Below are 22,043 nucleotides of genomic sequence, written 5' to 3' on the forward strand. Positions count from 1 at the left end.
CACCCAGTGGCTAAAGCCACCACTTCCCCTGGATAATGCTTAGATGGGATTAAACACTCCTATAGAAAACTAGACAGAGAATCATGACACAATTCAGATTATATATATATATGATACATACAAAATATTTCATCCTCACAGCAATCATAGAAGTACAAATAATTCAAAATACCATTTTACCTACAAAAGCAGTTTTTGTTTGTTTTGAGACAGCGTCTCACTCTCTTGCCCCAGCTGGAGTGCAGTGGCACAATCTCTGCTTACTGTGACCTCTGCCTCCCAGGCTCAAGTGATTCTCCTATCTCAGCCTCCCAAGTAGCTGGGATTATAGGCACACGCCACCATGCTCAGCTAATTTTTGTATTTTTAGCAGAGATGGGGTTTTGCCATGTTGGCCAGGCTGGTCTGGAACTCCTGACCTCAGGTGGTCCGCCCATCTCAGCCTCCCAAAGTGCTGGGATTACAGGTGTGAGCCACCGTACCTGGCTGGTTTTTAAAAGATTTTTTTTTTTAATAACACATCCAGTAGCTTCTACGGTATAAGCTGTTACTAATGAGGAAAGGGTACACTTGAAACAGTTTTTTTTTTTTGTATATTCCTTCACGCGTGGGGATGGGACAGGTTACAGACCTTGTTGAGGATACCTGAAGTCACAGGGTGAAGAAAGTGGTACAGAAGCCAAGATATTTTAGATGTGCCCATCCTGTTTACAGAGGCAAAGCTTAGATGTGTGCCCGAGAACTTTGGTGATTGCATCTTCCTGTGCTTTGCATCCCGTCAGTGAGACACTCCATAAGGTGTTGGAGGAGGCATGCATGGAATAGGAGGGCATTGGCCTTTAACTTGAGCCACTGAACCACGGGGCTCCTTACCCCCAGTGCTTTGTGAAGATGCTAGAAAGAAACTGAAACTCACTTGCTCTGAAGGGGTGGACTTCCAAAGGTGTTGCAGTTTTGAGAGGAAACAGGTAGGACTCTGAGAAAGGTGTCTTTAGCTCACCATGGGTGGTGGTACAGCGTTTTCCTGACTGAACTGTTCAAGAGAGTCTAGAGGAAATAATTTTTATATTAGTAAGTACATATGGTTCTTACTGTGTTATAAACTAGTACATCAAATTGATGATTTCCCAGATGTTATATTGCCTAAAATAAGGCTCAGGTAGTATTAGCCTCTGAAGTGAATATAAAGAAAAGCATTCAGTAGACGGGTGTGATGAGTCAGTTCTGTAATCTTAACACTTTGGGAGGCCAAGGCCAGAGGACTGCTTGAGCCAGGGATTGGAGACTAGACCGGGCAACAGCAGTTGCTACAAAAAAAAAAAAAAAAAAAAAAGGCAGGCTTGGTGGCATGCACCTGTAGTCCTAGCTACTCAGGAGGCTGAGGCAGGAGGATCACTTGAGCCCAGGAGTTCAAGGTTACAATGAGCTATGACTGGACCACTGAACTACAGTCTGGGCAACAAAGCAAAATCCTGTCTCAAAAGAGAGAAAGTATTAACTAAACAATAATATAGGTGATGGCAGATGTGAAGAAAATCATGAAAATGCTAACAAATGGACTGAAGTTGCGGAAAACATTGAAAAGCATATGGGCTTTAGAATCAGATAAATCTGGGGTAGACTACAGTCTGAACTACATCAATACTGACTTTGGAATGAATTTGAGAGGATTATATAATCTCTGAGCCTGCCTAATTTCCTCATCCAAAAGAAGTGCAAAATTAAGATAAAACAGTGGCTCTCAAAATTGATGAGAAAATTTAATGTAATGATCTGACATACCTAGAAAATGTTTATTTTCTTAATTGTTGTTGTTTTGAGACAAAGTCTCACTCTGTCCCCCAGGCTGGAGTGCAGTGGCACGATCTCGGCTCACTGCAACCTCTGCCTCCAGGGTTCAAGTGATTTCTCCTGCCTGTGCCTCCTAAGTAGCTGAGATTACATGCCCAACTAATTTTTGTATATATATATATTTTTTAATAGAGTCGGGGTTTCACTATGCTGGCCAGGCTCGTCTCGAATTCCTAAATTCAAGTGATCCACCAACCTTGGCCTCCCGAACTCCGGGGATTGTAGGCGTGAGCCACCACGCCTGGCCTATTTCCATCTTTACTTGTAAAATAGAGATACATATACCAGAATGCCACTTCAAAGTGATTAGAGATCATAAAAGGCCTCCATGGTATTTTTTGTTTGTCGTGGTAGTGCTGGCTTTTTGGTAGTTGTGGAAAATAGGTGTAGAGATTGCTTTTATATTTAGCTGGACGTGATGACTCACACCTGTAATCCCAGCACTCTGTAAAACTGAGGCAGCTGGATCACTTGAGCCTAGGAATTCAAGAGCAGACTGGGCAACATGCCAGAACCCTGTCTCTACAAAAAATAGAAAAATAAGCTAGGCGTTGGAGGCACACACCAGTAGTCCCAGCTACTCGAGAGGCCGTGGTGGGAGAATCAGCTGAGCCTGGGAAGGTCGAGGCTGCAGTGAGCCAACATGATGCCACTGCAACATGCCTTGGGCAACAGAGTGAGACTGCCTTAAAAAAAAAAATTGTTTAGGACTGGGTGCAGTGGCTCATACCCATAATCCCAGCACTTTGGGAGGCCAAGGCAGGCAGATCACTTGAGCTCACGAATTGAAGATCAGCCTGGGCAACACAGTGAAACCTCATCTCTACAAAAAATACAAAAATTAACCATGTATGGTGGTGCACACCTGTAGTCCCAGCTACTCAGGAGGCTGAGCTGGGAGGATGGCTTGAGCCCAGGAGGCAGAGGTTGCAGTGAGTCAAGATCATGCCAGTGTCCTCCAGCCTGGGTGATAAGAGCCAGACCTTGTCTCAAAAAAAGAAAAAACAATTGAAGATTATTTTACTTTGGGGGGATAATAGAGGAGAAATGACTAGAGAAATTACAGTATACAGTCTGCTTGCTCATAAGAGGGTTAATGTCAAAGCAGTCTCTAGTTCAGAGGTTAGCAGACTCTTTGCAAAGAGTAGACACTAAATATTTTAGACTTTCACAGGCCACAAGGTCTCTGTCACATACTATTTTTTGTTTGGCTAATGTTTTTTTTGTTTTGTTTGAGACAGAGTCTTGCTCTGTTGCCCACGCTGGAGTGCAATGGCACAATCTTGTCTCACTGCAACTTCTGTCTCCCAGGTTCAAGTGATTTTTCCTGCCTCAGCCTCCTGAGTAGCTGGGATTATAGGCACATGGCACCACGCCTGGCTGATTTTTGTATTTTTAGTAGAGACAGGGTTTCACCATGTTGGTCAGGCTGGTCTTAAACTCCTGACCTCGTGATCCACCTGCCTTGGCCTCCCAAAATGCTGGGATTACAGGTGTGAGCCACCGTGCCCAACCTGGCTGATTTTTTTTTTTCTTTTTTTAACCTTTAAAAATGTAAAAGCCAGCCAGACATGAAGGCCCACACCTGTACTCCCAGTACTTTCAAAGCCCAGTGCAAGAGGATCAATTATGCCAGGAGTTTGAGACTGGCCTGGGCAACATGGCAAGACCCCATTTCTGTAAAACTTTTTGAGAGAGTTTGCTCTGTCACCCAGGCTGGAGTGCAGTTGCACGATCTCAGCTCACTGCAACCTCTGCCTTCTGGGTTCAAGCAATTCTTCTGCCTCAGCCTCCTGAATAGCTGGGATTACAGGTGTGTGCCACTATACCCAGTGAATTTTTGTATTTTTAGTAGAGACGGGGTTTCATTATTCTCCTGCCTCGGCCTCCCGAAGTGCCGGGATTACCAGTGTGAGTCACCATGCCTGGCTCAAAACCTTTTTTTTTTTTTTTTTTTTTTTGAGACAGTTTCACTCTTGTTGCCCAGGCTGGAGTGCAATGGCATGATCTTGGCTCACCATAACCTCCGCCTCCGCCTCCACGGTTCAAGCAGTTCTCCTGCCTCAGCCTCCTGAATAGCTGGGATTACAGGGATGCACCACCATGCCCCGCTTATTTTGTATTTTTAGTAGAGACAGGGTTTCTCCATGTTGGTCAGGCTGGTCGCAAACTCCTGACCTCAGGTGATCCACCCACCTCGGCCTTCCAAAGTGCTGGGATTACAGGCGTGAGCCACCACGCCTGATCCCAAAACATTTTTTTAAGAAAATTGTCCGGGTCTGTAGTCTTAGCTATTACAGAGGCTAAGGTGTGAGGATCACTTGAGCACAGGAGTTCGAGGCTGCACCTGATCTGTGATCGCGCCACTGCACTCCAACCTGGGCAAAAGAGTGAAGACACTGTCTCAAAGAAAAAGCCATTCTTAGCTCACAAGTCCATATAAAAACAGGCTATGGGTCAGATTTGGCCTGAGGGCCATAGTTTGCTAACCCCTCCTCTACTTTGATGAGTAATTAGGATACAGGAACATGGGAACTTAGGAACTCTCTTCCCTGTAGCCACATATGTGATGACATGTCCTTGTTTACTTATGTGTATTGTGATACTATGGTGGGTATATGCTGCCAAACACCAACCAGATTAGGTTAGGATAAAGGGGAAGTAGCATTTCCTTGCGTCTTGCATCTAAAGGGACTCATCTTGACAGGAAAATAAATTGGCTTACCTGTGGAGGGGATCTTAGGCATCCTTGGTAAGGCTGAGTGAGTGACCTGACTTGCCTGTGTAAGATGTTCTCAAGTCCTTGGTCTAACCCAGGGTTTGGCAAATTACAACCCACATGCTGCCTGTTTTTGTATAACCATGGCTACCTGCTAGCTAAGAATAGTTTTCGTATTTTTAAATTTTTTAAAAATACAGAATTGTATTTTCTGACATATGAAAATTATGAGATTCCAATTTCAGTGTTCGTAAAGTTTTACTGAAAGACAGCCACACCCATTTCCTTACTCTTGTCTAAGGCTGCCTTCACACTGCCTCAGCAGGGTTGAGCTGTGGTAACAGAGCATGGCCACAAAGCCTCACATACTATTTGGCCCTTCCCAGAACGAGTTTGCTGACTCCTGGTCTAACTCATAGTCTCAACTGGAGGAGGATGATCTGTGTTATATTTCTTTTTCTCCATGATTATACTTGCCCTGGGGACCCTGGGGGATGTGGGAGATGAGAAATTCATTTAGGACTGTGGTAATGAAGCTTCTATACTTTGAGAGATAGGATGACAGAGGATATAGGGGCACACATCTCTTAGTGACATATTTTACATCTGGAATAGTCAAGAAGTGGAGAGGTAAATTCATAGAGGTTCCAAATAGCACTCTCTGACATAGTGCCAGATGTGGTCCACTCAGAAGATCCTGGGAACAAGGCCAAGAATCTGGTGCTCAGGGCAGCGTTGACTTAAATGTACCACAAAGGTCATTCTATCTTTGAAGAAAGAAAGTAAAAGAGGAAAGATATGTTTAATTCTCCACATCTTTTTTTTTTTTTCTCTTCACCTCTCCCCTCCTCCTCCTGAAGTCTAGCCATTCTATGAAAATTATCTAATAGGCAGAGTGGTACCTTAGTCCAAGAAAGATTTGGAGCCACTTCAGTAACTTTTTTTTTTCCCAGATAAAGTTCTAATACTCAAAAAAGAAGAGTTGATTTAAGTCCCATATCCTTCAGGAATGAGGTATAGGATATAAATAAATTCAAGTACCACATTCTAAGATATTTCACTAAACATTGGAATGAATTTTTCCCCTTTACATCCTTTCTTTAAAATGTAGAAAATATGCAAAGTTATGACTAGAAATAGCTGTAATATTGTACCTGCAGAGTATCTCAGTTGTATAATTTATAATTATAACCTATTCTGATTTCTTTTCAAATATTAGGTGTCCTAGTTGCCTATGAAGGTTTGCCACTTCATCTTGCACTGTTCCCCAAACTTTGGACTGAGCTATGCCAGACTCAGGTAAAGAAAATGAGTTTTAGATGATTGGTCTTTAATCTCATCTGACCAAGTGGTCAATAATTTTAGGAAAAATGGATTGCAGACTTGCTGAAAAGTGGGGATGTTTTAGAATCTTGATAGGTAAAATATGAATGAATGAAAATACTATTACATATTGGGCATCTAAGTTCCCTTTGATTTTTTTTTAACTTCACTAGATTTGTATCAGAGGATATTTTAAATAAGCTGGTTATAATTGAATTTCTCATTTATAGATGTATATCAACAGTTGTGGGGGAAAATCCAAAACAGGGAGATAGTGGGGGAAAAAGGCACATGCCACTTCTTCTCCTTCACCTCCCTGTCTCTTCCTCTTTTCCACCATTCCAAAACCTCTAGCAGAAACCCTATCAGCAGTCTGTCCTTTAGCTTTCCATGATCTGTAGTTTTTCAAGGGTCTGTTGCGCTTGTTTTCTTAAAACAATCTCCTTGAAAACAAGATTACCGTTCCTACCTTAAGTGTCTAAGAGCCAACTCCTTAAAATTAAGTGGCTTAATAAATAAAGCTTGTTAAGTTACAAAGGAAGAATTGGGAAGAGGAGAAAGAACCTGATAATAATAAATAATGCTTAAGTTATAAAGGGAGAATTGGGAAGAGGAGGAGGTACTAAGGTTTGGCTCATTCCCTGGATCAGGCATAAACGATCCCCACTCCCTTCAGTCCCTGAAAAAACTGGTGATTGTCCTGCCTGGTTGCATCTACTCTACCCCATTGGAAGAGATGAATTTATTCACCTTCCTTAGGTCCAACTTTGACCCACATCATGCTTTCTGAAGTATTTTGAGTCTGGTTCAGCCTCCTACCAGGCTGTAGTGTGCTCTGTATTCTCCTACGTGTTTGTCATCCTGTACCATATTGGTTGTTTCTCTACTTTTCCCAAACAGAGCTCAAGTGTATAGACCTTATCAGAGTCATCTCCATTCCCTGAAGAAATGCCACTTTGTTCTCTACAGTAGAAATCTTTCAGAGGCTAGTATACATTGATCTTAGCTCACTTGACTTAGCATATAGTAGGCATTCAGAAAATGAGTTTATCAGTTGATTTTTGAGCTGACTGTTCTTTTCAGTCAGTTGGAGATCTCATTTTCCCTTTCCACTGCTACTGCTGCTCTTTTTCATTCTTCCTGATTTGGGTAGTGTCTTGGTTTCTGTACTCTCCCACTACCTATTGCTACCTATTGCCTTCTCTACTTCTGCACCGCAGGACTCCCTTCGCTTGACTTCTTTCACAGACAGAATTCACTGTGCCCCCACATTTCCCTTAAAACAAAGCTGAACCATATAAGGCCTCCAAAGCTTCCAGTCTTATAGAAGCAGCCATCCTGAGCAAGAAACATAGGCAGAGGCTGTGACTGGTAGACCAAGGCAGATTTTTCCTAGTGTTAAGGATCTCAAGACCTGGGTCTTGGTCCTACTTGAATCCTAATTTCTTGACTGACCTTGAGTAATTTACTTATGACAGCTGCTTACTCTAAAAAAAATACACATATGCATATATACATATTATCTAAATTTTGTCCTATTAAAAAATATTGCTTTTTTCCATATAAATAAATGATCTATTATTAAAATACACATTTAAATCTACGGAGTGTATCTGCTTAAAGACATACTACTTGTGTTTAAGAGCCATGACTATTTGAAAACAGGAAAACCAAATTTTAGTAAAATTTCCATATATTGGGACCACTGATTCTGTGTGAGATAATTAGGAAAGAAGGTTTATCGTTTATCTTTGTAGTGTTTATGGGGGGAAAAGGTATTTACAAAATTACTGTTGCTAATGAGAATATACAGTAAAGTTTAAAACATTTTGGAGAATTGATTTTGATTCTTAAAATGTGTCTTTTCACAACATACGGTCTGGTTACCTATAAATACATTAATTTGGCCCTTGAAAACATTCACATCCTATTCTTTGTTATTTTTCCAGTCCTTGTTAACCCTCTCAGTGCTGGATAATAAACCTGCATTTCTTTTACAACATTTGTTCAATTTTGGCATCAGTCTTTCCCCCAGCACTCCCATAGTCCAAATTAGTAACATTTTACTGTATGAAAAATAGTTGCTGTTAACTAAAATTCAATAGGCGAGTTAGACATGGCTTTTCAAGTAGGATTTTCAATGGCTTCAGATTCCATCATACACAAGTGTTTAAGCCCGTTATTTCCGTGCTCAACCATAAGTGCTTCTTCTCCCCACTTTAGTCTGCTATGTCAAAAAATTGCATCAAGCTTTTGTGTGAAGATCCAGTTTTCGCAGAATATATTAAATGTATCCTGATGGATGAAAGAACTTTTTTAAACAACAACATTGTCTACACGTTCATGACACACTTCCTTCTAAAGGTATGTAGTACTTTGGAAACTGTGTGTCATTTCCAGTTAGTTAAGCTTGTGTTTTCATTATGCTGGTCTTTTGGAGATTTTTTTAAATCTTCTTTTTCAGGTTCAAAGTCAAGTGTTTTCTGAAGCAAACTGTGCCAATTTGATCAGCACTCTTATTACAAACTTGATAAGTCAGTATCAGAACCTACAGTCTGATTTCTCCAACCGAGTTGAAATTTCCAAAGCAAGTGCTTCTTTAAATGGGGTAAGAACTATGCAGAGGAGGCACACACTTCTAAACTGTCCTTCAGTTAACTATGTGGCCTTCATATCTTACTCTTATAACTTACTGATTTGAACTCTAAGCCACGTACGACAAAAAACAAATTTTAATTACGCGTTCACGATGCCTTGTATGTACACAGCACACTCTTATCACCTTGGAAGCTACAAGCTGATATCATTAAATGCTAAGGGTAATAAAGGGAACGTCTTAGTGGTCTTATCTCTACTTCAGTATATTTTTGGAAACATTGTGATGTTTCTCTTACTGCCTATGGCTCCAAAGTACCTGAAACAATGATCTACTGATTTAAAAAGGCAGTTAAATCTAGAGCATTAGTTGCCTTGTGCAGACTCCCATGACAGCCATGTCCTAGAATAATGGAACACCCTGGAAATAGGCTAGAATGTTGAGCAGCAGCCTCCCAAATCACAATAGCATAAAAGCCAGAACAGATGACAGAGCTCAGTAAGGAAGACCTTACTATTTGTGACATCTATCAGAATTTAACTTGAGAAACTATGATTTCAAGGTTTGTTTTTGAAATTCTTTCCTTTTCTATTTTCAGAAAACACTATTTGTCTTTGGTCTGACTTAGTTATTTGTGGGCATAAAATAATGCTATTAGTGACTTTAAGAACTAATGAGGCCAGACAGTGGCTCACGCCTGCAATCCCAGCATTTTGGGAGGCCGAGGCCAATAGATAAGGAGGTCAGAAGATTAAGACCGTCCTGGCCAACATGGTGAAACCCCGTCGCTACTAAAATACAAAAAATTAAGCCAGGCGTGGTGGTGGGCGCCTGTAGTCCCAGCTACTCGGGAGGCTGAGGGAGGGGAATCGCTTGAACCCGGAGGTGGACGTTGCAGCGAGCTGAGATTACACCACTGCACTCCAGCCTTGCCATAGAACAAGACTCTACCTCAAAACAACCACACACACACAAAAAAAACTAATGAAATGCTCTAGTATCCTAACCCTAGCTTTCTGGTTTTATCATTCTTCTAAGAATCCCAGAGAAACCAGGGTATTCTTAGGAAAGAATGGATTCCTGGGAAAATAAACATCTGCAATTAACTGTAAACAACTGCATCAAAGTATTGGCTTTCGAATTTGAAATGTTCCTATCTGGGTTTTTGTAGGACCTCAGGGCACTTGCTTTGCTCCTGTCAGTACACACTCCCAAACAGTTAAACCCAGCTCTGATTCCAACTCTGCAAGAGCTTTTAAGCAAATGCAGGACTTGTCTGCAACAGAGAAACTCACTCCAAGAGCAAGAAGCCAAAGAAAGAAAAACTAAAGGTTAGCTTTATGGACTACTATCATTATTACCTTTAGGGTGGGAGGAGGGAGTAATACACTTGGTGTAGCTGGTTTAGCAGTTGTATGTTCAGCTGAACCTCCTAAATATAAATGCTAGAAACAAAATTAACTTCCCACATCCCCCATGTGATCTTAATGACTTTCAGAGAAGTTTCCGTTTTGGCGTATGTTTTCACAGATGATGAAGGAGCAACTCCCGTTAAAAGAAGGCGTGTTAGCAGTGATGAGGAGCACACTGTAGACAGCTGCATCAGTGACATGAAAACAGAAACCAGGGAGGTCCTGACCCCAACGAGCACTTCTGACAATGAGACCAGAGACTCCTCAATTATTGATCCAGGAACTGAGCAAGATCTTCCTTCCCCCGAAAATAGTTCTGTTAAAGAATATCGAATGGAAGTTCCATCTTCGTTTTCAGAAGACATGTCAAATATCAGGTCACAGCACACAGAAGAACAGTCCAGCAATGGTAGATATGACGATTGTAAAGAATTTAAAGACCTCCACTGTTCCAAGGATTCTACCCTAGCTGAGGAAGAATCTGAGTTCCCTTCTACTTCTATCTCTGCAGTTCTGTCCGACTTAGCTGACTTGAGAAGCTGTGATGGCCAACCTTTGCCCTCCCAGGACCCCGAGGTTGCTTTGTCTCTCAGTTGTGGCCATTCCAGAGGACTCTTTAGTCATATGCAGCAACATGACATTTTAGATACCCTGTGTAGGACCATTGAATCTACAATCCATGTGGTCACAAGGATATCTGGCAAAGGAAACCAAGCTGCTTCTTGACATTAGGTGTAGCATGTCTACTTTTAAGTCCCTTACCCCCATGCTGTTTGTATAAGTTTTGCTTATTTGTTTTTGTGCTTCAGTTTGTCCAGTGCTCTCTGCTTGAATGGCAAGATAGATTTATAGGCTTAATTCTTGGTCAGGCAGAACTCCAGATGAAAAAAACTTGCATCTTCAGTATACTTCCTAAAGGGCAATCAGATAATGGATATGTTTTATGTAATTAAAGAGTTCACTGTAGTGGCTTTCATTTAATATGGCTGTCTGGGAAGAACAGGGTTCCCTAGCCCTGTACAATGTAATTTAAACTTACAGCATTTTTACTGTGTATAATATGGTGTCCTCTGTGCCAGTTTTGTACCTTATAGAGGCAGATTGCCTCCGATCGCTGTGGTTCTTATCAAAATTAAGTTTACTTGTATACGGAACAACCACAAGAAATTTGATTCTGTAAAGAATCCTCTTTAGCTGTGGCCTGGCAGTATATAAATGGTGCTTTATTTAACAGAATACCTGTGGAGGAAATAAAGCACACTTGATGTAAAAATAATTGTTTTATTTTATTGACATGACTGATTGCTATTCTGTGCACTTAATTAAACTGATTGTGATGACTTTTCATTTGTTTACATACGTTGCTTCAGTCTTCTCAGGTGAAAGTAGTGAAAAACCGTGAACGAGGGGGAACACTTACCCATTATATGCTGTTTCACTGGAAGTGTTACCAGCAGTCTACAAAATTAATGTGTCCCCACAGACTTCTCAATCCTTTCCACCCCAAAGTGTAAAACCACAGCAGGAAGAAGTGGAGCAAAACCCCATCAACATGCTTTTGAATGCAATATACCACTGTTTTACTACCTAAGATATACACACCTTAAAAACCCTAAGTAAAAATAAAGGAATAGTGTCAACCTGCCATTTTTTGTCATCTTGAACTAAAAGTACAACTGCAAGCAAGCTTGCTGTAGGACAAGCTTCAGTTTGGGAAACCAACTATCTACACTCGGGACTGACTTACCTATTTCTAGAGGAATAGCTATGGAAGGTCAGGTTAATACCTAATTTCAGGTTGTTTGCTACTTTTAACTCAGTGCAGTGTCTAGTTATAATAAAGAGTCAATGCTTTAAATTGTGTATACATTCACAGATTTCATCCAATATAAAATAAAGATGGTCCTTTTTTTAAAAAAAAAGGTACATAGCGAAGAGGGTCAATGTGACACTTCTGCGTACAAAAAGTAATGCCTTATAAAATTTTAATTCAACCATTTAGGGGGGGTCAGCTGCAGTAAACCTTTTATTTCTTCAAAATGCTGCTTCTGCCAACAGAATTTCATGTTCTCTTCTTTACAGACAGGAACTCCTTTACAGTCCAATTGTAATTCCGTTTGCCCTAGAGTAGGCACAAAATTCAGTGTAACCGTGGCATAGTGTTCTAAGAAAAAAAATAGGAACCTTATTACTGCATTATGAAAAGGAAAATGTATCCATATGAAAAACCCAGCCTTAAGTGTTCTGGGGCCTTTAACATAAAGGGCACTAATTCGTAACATACCTTCTGGCCAGTTCCTACATCTCCATTTCATGACGATCTTCTTATTTGTTAACTGAAAAGAAAGGGGAAACTCCACTGAAAATCTTTTAAAACTTCCCACAATATAACACAGAAAAACAAATCCTTTCACTGAAACTCCTAAATACTAGAAGAATCAATGAACAACATATGGTCCCTCTTCCAGTTTATACATCAGCACCACTGATAATTTTCTTTAGTGTCAAAATGTCTCAAACCAGCAGTAACATCAAGAACAGTAGGAATATATAATAATGTTTTAAGTACAGTAATAGTAATCAGAACAGAGGGCTGCTATTAAGGGTGAGGCAACACAGACCGTAGTGATTTTGGTGCTAAAAACAGCACATATAAAAAGTAATACTGAGTTAATCCCATCTTCTTTAACCTTGAGTCTACTTACCAATTCTAGATATTCACCAGTGATGTTCCCATCAAACATCTGGAATTTCCCTCCCTTTTCAGCTTCTAATACAGCAGTAGATTTAGAAAACTTTTGCACCAACTAACCAAATAGAACAGATGTTATTCCAGCACACTCACATATTTTAATGTAATTATGAGATACAAAATAATTACTATAGTTTAAAAATCCTAAACATGTAGCTTTTACTTAGGGACAATAAAATACAAACTCTCTCTTCCTAGAAGAGAAAACTCAATGTAATATGGACATAGTCCCAAAGAATGCCCATCTCCCCTCCGATTATTCAGAAACTATGCTCAGACTTCCTGTCACCACCATCCCACATCCCTTCAACCAAAAACGCAAGGAAAACCAAAAACCAGCTCCTGTTCTTTGTGATGTATTTTCTCCCAATGTCAGCATTTAACATGCTAGCTTAGAGAGTTACTCACATCCTTCACAGTGAAGATGCTATACAGCTGCTCTACACTTGTGTCAAACAGTTCCATCATGTGAAGAGCCACAGTGGGAATCCTTACACCCAGTGCCACTGGAGATGAGGCCTGAACCTGGAGAAGGGAAGAAGTTCCAGGGAATGTTTAGCATAACGAGATAAAGCTGCTTGGATTGAAATAAGTCTTCTCAAAAAAACAGCAAATGTCCCAAATTCCATACTGCCTATTCCAAACACACACAAAAGCAGCATGAAAAGCCTTTTCAGCACCACCAGTCTTGGTCTTTACTTTGGAACCAGAGCTCACTGTTCCTACAGCTCTTCAGCTCCGTTCCCAGGTTATGACTGAATACCCCTAATCCTAGCTGGACTTCCAGATACAGCTGTGAGCAGATGAAAGACAACTGCACCTAAAGCTAAAGGGTGTCAATGACACATAAAACACCCATTCCAAGAACTGATCTAAAAATCTCCCAATCCAAAAGTCAGCAAAGAAGGTTCTTTCATTGTGCTATGTGAATCTTGAAAGTCATCTGGTTTTGTAATCTGTGGCCTACCAAAGAACATTGCCTTTAGGAGAGTCTTGAGTCAGATATCCCATAGAAAGGTGTGTCTTTAACAATCCATCAAGAATCAAAGTCTCGTATCATTTGCACAACAAAATGGGAGATCTTGGAGGGCTCACAGGAGACCCAAAGGTGGAAGAAGGCCCTCACTGTCCTCATTTCTCCAACAACACAAGGTTATTCAGAGCCTTAACTCAAATACTTCCTTTACCCCTTCCCTACATTTTGGCCAACAGAGCTCATACCTGCAGGGTATTCTCACTCGGTTTTCTTTTGACAGTCAATTCCTGGGTTGCCATAGCTTTCGTTGGTAAAATCATTCCCGTTGTAAATTCTATAAAGAAACAAGGGAAGTGGTTTTAATAAGGACCTTTCTCCTTTTAAGCACAAAGAGTAAGGTAGAAAACCCAAAACAGCATGTAAGAAAATAAAACAGATATTTATAAAATAATTCCTATAACATTTTGAGAATTTCAAGACCATTCCATGTTTTTACATATAAAACTGATGATTAACAACGTGAGTTCCACAGCAACAAACGTCTTTTCTTTTTTTCAAACGCCTCACTTTTATCAAGTTTTTGCTAAAACTGCAAAATTTTCCAAAGTTCTTTTGCACACAGCTAAGTTTTATGAGATTAACTATTAATAGCTTTGTGGCTCTAACCTACCGTGAAAACAATTTCTCATGTGAGGGCGGCCACCACCTCACAAAGCCTGTCTTCACAGTAGTCAAGCCTGTGAGCCAGCTACACGTGCGCTCCCATGGGAAAAGTGACAACCCCAAACCCATCCATGCCAACACCTAAATACTCAGGTAGCAGGGTCCAAGAATGAGGTACAGAGATACAGGCACTGCTGGTCATCTTGCCTGGCTCACTTCTCTAATTTAGGGAAGAAGACAATAACCACACTTCCATGCAATGTTGATATTATCTAGGTATTTCTCAACTACACCTGTAATACCTGCAGTCCTTTCATCCATTCATTCATTCATCCAACAAAGATGTATTAAGCACCTACTATGTGCCAGGCATTGTGCTAGATGCTGGAGATACAGCAGTGAACAAGACAGACACCTTCCATGCCCTCATGGAGCTTATAGTCTAGCAAGGAAGACAGACATTAAACAAGTAATTACACAAACAACTGATTTTCATTCCAGAAAACTACAATTAACAGTTCTGTAGGCAAAATGGTTCATGCTGTGTACAATAGTGATGATCACTAATTATGGTCTTAACCATGACTAGCTCTCAACTTCCAGACTACAATTTATTCTGAAGTATAAACTTGCTTCTGGAGCCTCTGACCACAGTGCAGAGTATAACGGGTAAATAGAAAAGGGACCCTCTGGTTCACAAGGGATGCCTTCTTTACCCGTCTTAAGTGCCTTCAGGTAATCTCCAAGGGCCTGCCTGACCTTGGCGGTGCCTGCAGTTTTCATAAGATCCTTCAGTATATCCCCATCTCCTTTCTTTTTACTCACGTTCACCTACAAATCAGAAAAATACAAACCAAAGAAAGATCCGGTTTGATGTATTCTTACAACATCGGGCTGTATGGATGAGAGAACTATGGCAGTGGAGGAAGGAAAGAAGTGGATGTAAGAGATGTGCAGGGCAGGATTTTAAGGGTTTTTAATCCAGGGTCCATGACAGGGTTGGGGGCCAATCTTGCATGGACTTTATAGAATGTAAACTCCTTAATTTGCATACAAAATTGTGCATGTGTATGTATATAAATTCTATTGCTGATGTGGTCCGTGGCTTTCATGGTGTCTAGAAATGCACTGTCCGGTGTGGTAGCCACTAGTCACATGTGGCTACTAAGAACCTGAAATGTGGCTGGCCTGAATCAAGAAGTGCTGTGTGAAATAATACGTGCCACACTCCAAAGACTTAGTATCAAAAAAGAATGTAAAATACCTCATATTTTTTATATTAATTACATGCTAAAATCTTTTTTATATACTGGGTTAAATAAAATATATTAAAATTAATTTCACCTGTTTATCTTTTTTTTTTAAGAGCTTGTATCTCATTATGTTTTGCCAAGGCTAGACCCAAACTCCTGGGCTCAAACGATCTTTCCCCTCGACCTCCCAAGCAGCTGGGATTACAGGCATCTGCCACTACACCTGGCTCTAATTTTTTTTTTTTTTGAGACGGAGTCTTGCTCTGTCGCCCAGGCTGGAGTGCAGTGGCCGGATCTCAGCTCACTGCAAGCTCTGCCTCCCGGGTTCACGCCATTCTCCTGCCTCAGCCTCCTGAGTAGCTGGGACTACAGGCGCCGCCACCTCGCCCGGCTAATTGTTTGTATTTTAGTAGAGACGGGGTTTCACGGTGTTAGCCAGGATGGTCTCGATCTCCTGACCTCATGATCCACCCGTCTCGGCCTCCCAAAGTGCTGGAATTACAGGCTTGAGCCACCGTGCCCGGCCTCATACTTTTTTTTTTTAAGAGACAGGGTCTCCCTGTTGCCTAGACTGGAGTTCAGTAGCATGACCATGGCTCATTGCAGCCTTGAACTCCTGGGCTCAAGTGAGCCTCGTACCTTGGCCTCCCAAAGTGCTGGGATCACAAGTGTGAGTCACCATGCCCAGCCATAGCTTTAACTTTTTAAGTACAGCTACTAGTAAAACTTAAAATTGCACATGTGGCTTGCATTATATTTACATGGAACAGTGCTGGTATAGAACCCAAAGCCACTGTAATTAGGGAAATCAAGTTCCCATATAACCCAGCCTTGGACTATATACTTTTTTGACAAAGAAAAAAATTGGAAAAGGGAGAAGAGCAGAAGAAAGGCAGAGAGAAGAAGAAGAGAGGGGAGGAGGGGGAGACCAAGGGACAAGGAAGCAACAGAGGGCTTTGGGGATGTCTCTAGTATTCCCAGAAGAAAAAGAGGTGTTGATTTGAAAAAATTCAGTGTCTCGATGCTTCAGTTGAGGTGGGTCTGATCTTGGGCCCCAGTTTGAATCTACAGAGTTTGTTCTGTAATGCCACTGAGGGATTAAATCTTAAAAACCAGTTAAACATTCTGTTGAAAAATTTCTCAGCTGATGGATCTGAATATAACAAAGTGGAATCTCAGGCCTGAGCGGAGGAACCACATAACTGAAGACAGAGGTCTGGGACAGCCCTGGCCTGTAGCACTGTATAACCTTCAGGCCAGAAGACATGCTGCTGGGCAGGAGTCAGCCTATCGTGGAAAGCCTTCACGTTAAATACATTCACGAATCAAACAAGATCCTTTGTCAGACTATCTTGGTGTGAAAATATAGCGGCTGTAAAAATGGTCTCACCCCCAAAATCCAGCTTTCAGCTAGAAAAGGGCACTAACTGGAAGCCAAGCGTGGGAGTTACACACGACTCTGCCTCCCAGGAGAGCCACTAAAGCAACACGTACTAACTGGGTAGTTCACAAAAAGCCGTGAGGCGTAACCAAGGGATAGCTTGCAGCTAAAAGCTGAGACTTCTCACCGTTAAAGGGAAACAGCAAAGGTGCGGGAGAGAGAAAGTCATGTTCATCAAGCCATGCAAGCTGCCTGAGCAGTTCACAGTGCACACACTGTCACATTTAACCTGACAACACCCCTGGAAGAGAAATTAACCCCTTTTCACAGATGAGGAGGCTAAGAAGGGTACAGTCAGCTGCCCAGGCCCCTTGCCTGGTCCTTTGGGGAGCTCAGGGCTTCCTGGGGCTTACTCTTTTTCCTGTACCACTCCAGCTCCACACAACATGCTGCCCCCACAGTATGGCAATCCTTCTCAGCAAACAGGCCCTCCACAAGGCAACCGAACTACCACACAGGAACCACAGTCTGATCAACACTACTTGAAATGCCCAATGTCTGTAGCAGAAGCTTGACTGAAAAAAGAACAAAAGAAATAGAAACTTGATCACATACCTCAGTGTCATCTACTTCATTTTCCTCAGAAAGATTGGGTATTTCAATCAATCCCTTGTGCTTCACTCCAGATTCTTTAACGATGCCTAAAATGAGCAAAATGGGTTCTTCAATTATAATAAAAAGTAACAACTGGGCCAGGCACTGTGGCATACGCCTATAATATCAGCATTCCGAGAGGCTGAGGTGGGAGGATGGATTGAGCCCAGGAGTTTAAAGACCATCCTGGGCAACGCAGGGAGACACTGTCTCTACAAAATAAAATTATCTGGGCATGGTGCCGCACACCTGTGGTCTCAGTTACTTGGAAGGCTGAGGTGGGAGGATTGCTGGGCGGTCAAGGCTGCAGTGAGCCTTGTCTCGAAAAAAAACAAAAAACTGCTTTTATGAAAAACTGTCCTGCCTCACTGAATAGCCCAGCGGCCCTCACAGGGTTCCACCACTCCAGGGCCCCCTGAGCAGCCACGGAAGAAAGGTCAGGCAGACCATGACCAAGGAGAGGGCATGGAGTCAGCGGCCTGCCATCCTGAGGGGAGTGTGGGGCAAGTGTACCCATATTTCTCTTTTTGTCCCAGGGTATTCTTTGCCTGGACAAAGCAGGATAAAGGAGTACCCTGAAGGGGAGAAGCAGTTACAAAAGCGATGGAAGGACAGAAAGGGACAGTGTGTTCTGACCACGGAGCGGAGGGAAGCTCTGGCTTAGGGACATTGTGTGGGGATGCCAGGCAGGTGGACTTCTCCCAGGACTAGAGTGTTGCCTCCTCCCCAGTGGGTCTCAGCTGCCACCCTAGACTCACTGCTAGAGGAGAGCAGCGTGAGGCGTTACAGCAAGCCCTCACAGCCTGTCCTCTGGCTGCTGCCTGGCAATGGCTGGGTCTCATCCTTGCAAAGAAGCCAAGGGAGATGGAAAAGACACAAGACCCACAAGGTTCCTCGGGCCCTAGGGCCGGGTGCTGGGGGGGCAGGCAGGGAGCCAGACTGCTATGATCCAGCCAGCAGCAGACGCGGGGGGGTTGCGAGAGAGGCAAACTCTCAGCCAGAGGGTCCTGTTCTGAGGTGGTGGGGAGGGGCTGAACACCCTCGTCTGCTAGAAAGGCAGCCAGCAGGGCAGAGGCTCGAGGCCAACTCACTGGACTACTCTGGGACACAAACTCCAGATAGGAGCTGACTCCCGGACTGAGGCTCAAACCCTAACTCCTCCTCTTCCCTTCCCTGCATCTCCACAGCCTTGGCTCCCTCAACAAGGACTGAGTGCACACATGCTGTATGTCCAGCCAGGATCGAGGCACCACTGGAGAACTGAACCCACAGACCCCAAAAGTGGACACACCCGAAATGCCCAGCAACTGATAAATGGAGAAACAGAATGCAGTATATGCATCCGTGGAATATTCATCATCTATAAAAAATAAAGTGCTGCTACCTGCCACAATACAGATGACCCTTGAACACATTATGAAGTAAAAGAAGGCAGACAACAAAAAACACATCCTGCATGATTCATCTATGTGAAATGTCCAGAGGCCAATCCAGAGAAAATGGGGTAGTGGATGCCAGGGGCTGGGGAAGAGGAGGGCAACAAGAGTGACTGCTCGTGGGTCCAGGGTTTTGTTTTGGGGTAGTTAAATGTTCCCAAATTGATTGTAGTGATGGCTGCACAACTCTGTGGCTATACTGAAAACCAATAAATTATACACACTAAATGAGTGAATTATGTCTCAATAAAGCTGTTTAAAAAAAAAAATCCCTGCACTAATGAATGACAGGAAGATGGAGCAGGACAGAAAGCAAAATATTTTTGTAAAGCAAGTTTCAGTGCCTTGGGGAAAAATAAAGTAGGGAAGAAAGATGGCACAAGGCAGGGGTCTCCAAGGATGCAGAGAGATGCTTCACTCAGGACAAAGACCTGAAGGAGGCAGGCAGCTACCTGGAGGAAGAGTGCTCCAGGCAGCAATGCCCAGAGACTCGTGTTCACAAGTGCCTGGCAGAAGAGGGCCCAGCTGACAGCAATGAACTCTGAGCAGCTGCAACTGCTCCGAGAAAGGAAACCCCCACCCTTCTTGGACCATGGAACTCAACTGTGGCCAGAATGTCAAGAACTACTAATGCTGATTCAGGAGCCAGTCAGTGCCAGGCCCATAGCAGGAGCTGTAAAAACATTCGCTGAATGATGAACGCACTTTGTCCCCAACCCCACTAGTACCCTGAGGCCCCCATTACCTTTCCAGCCCAGTTTGATATACCACTCATAGAAGAAAATCAGCTTTCCTTTGCGACTACTGCACGAAGCCTCCCCTTCCACCTGCTTCAACTCGCTGATCTCACCACGGCCAGCGTCATTCTCCACAACGATGCCCACCAGGAGGTCCTGGAACTTCCCTTTGGACCAGCTGGTAGCATCCCGCTCTGTCCTGCCAGGGACCAGAAAGTCGTGAATGGAAGCCCCAGCTGGGATCCACCTGCCTGGGTGCCAGCGTCACGTCCAAACCCAACCCAGATCAGCCCAAGTCCTCTCAAGCAGCCTGAGACCTGCCAACCTCCAATGTGCTCCTCAAACCTGCTTTCTACCAAATTATTTTCATTCTGCTCAGTTCTTTAAGATATTATTCTCCACTACGCAAGTAGTATTCTGTCTTAAAAACACTGGCTTATTTAGGGGAGTCCCAAGTAATAGTCTCCCTTTACGGGACAGAAACCAGCTGAGAGGACTGACGGCCCAAGGCCAGGACACTAGAAAGTCAGTTCTCGGCCGGGCGCGGTAGCTCACGCCTGTAATCCCAGCACTCTGGGAGGCCGGATCACGAGGTCTGGAGTTCGAGACCAGCCTGACCAACATGGTGAAACTCCGTCTCTACTAAAAATACAAACATCAGACTGGCGTGGTGGCTCGCGCCTGTAGTCCCAGCTACTCATGCGGCTGAGGCAGGAGACTCGCTTGACCCGGGAAGCGGAGATTGCGTGAGCCAAGATTTCCCATGCCCTCAGGGCTCCTCCAGACCAGCCAAGTCATGCTCCCCTGGGGACTGGCCTCAGCATCCCCCTGACGGCCTGGAGGGGCCACAGCCCCGGCCAGGGGCGCAGGGCAGAGGACACCCCTTCCGGAGGTTCTGCAGCAGAGGGCGGCAGACCTCTCCCCACGCGCCAGGTGAGGCGCGCAAAGGAAGGGGAGCTGGTCTCACTCACAGTAGGCCCAGTTCGTGGGGGACACCTGCGGGGTGGGCGCGAACTGAGATCCAAATTTCTGCTCTTTCCACTACGTTCCATGCCCCCGCCCCCGCCCCAACACACTCTCTCAATCCAGCTCCCTTCTAACTCCCCGAAACATCCAGAGGAGTGGGACGGGAGAAGGGAAGGCCCTAAGACCACAGACGGTGGGAGTGGAAAGGTCTGTCGGAAGTCACTCGTGGGGCCCAACCCAACTTTCAAAAAGAGGCAGCTGCAACCCGCCCTCGCCGGTCTCCGTACCCAAGGACGCTCCCGAGCTGAGGCGGAGGCCGAGCCCTGCGTCCAGCAGCTGAGGAGGAGCGTGGCCCCCTAGTACCCTGACCCCCGCGACCCTGCGGCCCCGCACAGACCCCAGCTCCCGCGGGCAGGCCCTCCCCAGATCCCGGAAGGAGGCCGCCGCCGGCCGCGCCACCCTGCCGGCCGCACCAATGCCAGTTGTTCACGTTGGTCCCGTCCTCCCGCTCCTCCACGATCCAGCGCGGGTCCCCCTGGCCCCACTTGGCCATGGAGGCGCAGGCGGCGCAGACTGGGTGGAAAACACGTAGAGGTCAAGGCGCTGCAGGTCCGAAGCCGGCGTTTCCGGCCGCCAAGCCCTGGAGAGGCGCGTTTGCAGCTCCCAGAAACTGCCAGAAGGCCCCGCCCCGCCGCGGCGCGCCCGGGAGCCCCGGCCGGGATCTGAGAGGCGGGTCGTACGGGGATGCGGAGCCGGGGAGGGGCTAGGACCGCCGGGGTTCCGCTGCGCGTCTCCTAACGCCTGGGCGAGACGGGGTTGCCTGGGCCGCCTGCGAAGGGCGGAGGCCGCTGCAGGACCCGCGGTGCTGGCTGGCTCGTGGTTCCCGGCGCCGGATAACAGGGCTCTGAGTAGCGGGTGCCTGAGAGCCCAAACGGCGGTGCAGACGTAACATGGCCGTGCGGTGGCCTCGGCAGGCTCCCTGGCCCTCGAGGACACGACCTTGAACGCCCAGGTCGCTTTGAGACCGGCCTTTGGGGCCACAACGCGCTCCCGTCACACCGTTTGCGGTTTTCGCCTGAGAGCGAGTTCGCGCGCAGTAGCCGCGCTGCGGCTTTCTCCGCGACGCGGTTTCTCTCCCTCCCGCCTCCCCAGCACCTTTCCAACTAGTCCCATGTTACTGCAGGAGTATTTCCATTTTATTCACGTAACAGTCCTTTAGAGAGAACCAAAGAATGTGACTGCAAACGCATATTACTGCAAACTGATGCACTTTATCTTGGAGTACTGATTCCTTTCACGAATTTTCGGCTTCTAGCAAAAACTT

General features: G+C 44.5%; 2 protein-coding genes across 6 annotated transcripts in view; one reads left to right on the forward strand and one right to left on the reverse strand.

Annotated features, from left to right (window-relative positions):
• USP34 (ubiquitin specific peptidase 34) overlaps window positions 1–11,241 on the forward strand; it is a 221,900-nt gene extending 210,659 nt beyond the window's left edge. The window contains 5 exon segments of the mRNA XM_017849063.1: window positions 5,790–5,869; window positions 8,117–8,257; window positions 8,358–8,501; window positions 9,661–9,820; window positions 10,020–11,241. Coding sequence (XP_017704552.1) covers window positions 5,790–5,869; window positions 8,117–8,257; window positions 8,358–8,501; window positions 9,661–9,820; window positions 10,020–10,627 — 1,133 coding nt within the window. The 3' untranslated portion in view covers window positions 10,628–11,241.
• A 291-nt stretch (window positions 11,242–11,532) lies between these two features.
• On the reverse strand, window positions 11,533–21,757 carry AHSA2 (Putative activator of 90 kDa heat shock protein ATPase homolog 2). 5 transcript variants are annotated; one of them, XM_017849066.1, is made up of 9 exons: window positions 21,193–21,757; window positions 19,762–19,952; window positions 17,542–17,627; window positions 15,009–15,123; window positions 13,875–13,963; window positions 13,062–13,178; window positions 12,607–12,708; window positions 12,186–12,237; window positions 11,533–12,023 (listed from the first exon to the last, which is right to left on the reverse strand). In XM_017849066.1, the coding sequence occupies exons 1-9, from the start codon at window positions 21,270–21,272 to the stop codon at window positions 11,887–11,889; spliced, it is 969 nt and encodes a 322-aa protein (XP_017704555.1). In that variant the 5' UTR covers window positions 21,273–21,757; the 3' UTR covers window positions 11,533–11,886. The 5 variants fall into 5 exon arrangements, with proteins under 5 accessions (XP_017704555.1, XP_017704556.1, XP_017704554.1 ...); XM_017849067.1 differs by having other exon boundaries at window positions 11,756–12,065; window positions 19,810–19,952; window positions 21,193–21,752; XM_017849065.1 differs by having other exon boundaries at window positions 11,756–12,065; window positions 21,193–21,742.
• Window positions 21,758–22,043: the final 286 nt, after the last annotated feature.

This window comes from Rhinopithecus bieti, unplaced genomic scaffold (assembly GCF_001698545.2).
Source record: "Rhinopithecus bieti isolate Rb0 unplaced genomic scaffold, ASM169854v2 scaffold_30775, whole genome shotgun sequence".
NCBI lineage: Eukaryota > Metazoa > Chordata > Mammalia > Primates > Cercopithecidae > Rhinopithecus > Rhinopithecus bieti.

Bases quoted from the DNA above. Each gene is read 5' to 3' on its own strand.
- AHSA2 (XM_017849065.1), bottom strand. From the start codon at position 21,272: ATGGCCAAGTGGGGCCAGGGGGACCCGCGCTGGATCGTGGAGGAGCGG. The intron at 12,709-13,061 runs GTGAGTAACTCT...CTATTTGGTTAG, and splicing joins GCATCTTCACTGTGAAGGAT to TTGGTGCAAAAGTTTTCTAA. The intron at 12,066-12,185 runs GTATGTTACGAA...TTTTTTTCTTAG, and splicing joins ATGTAGGAACTGGCCAGAAG to AACACTATGCCACGGTTACA.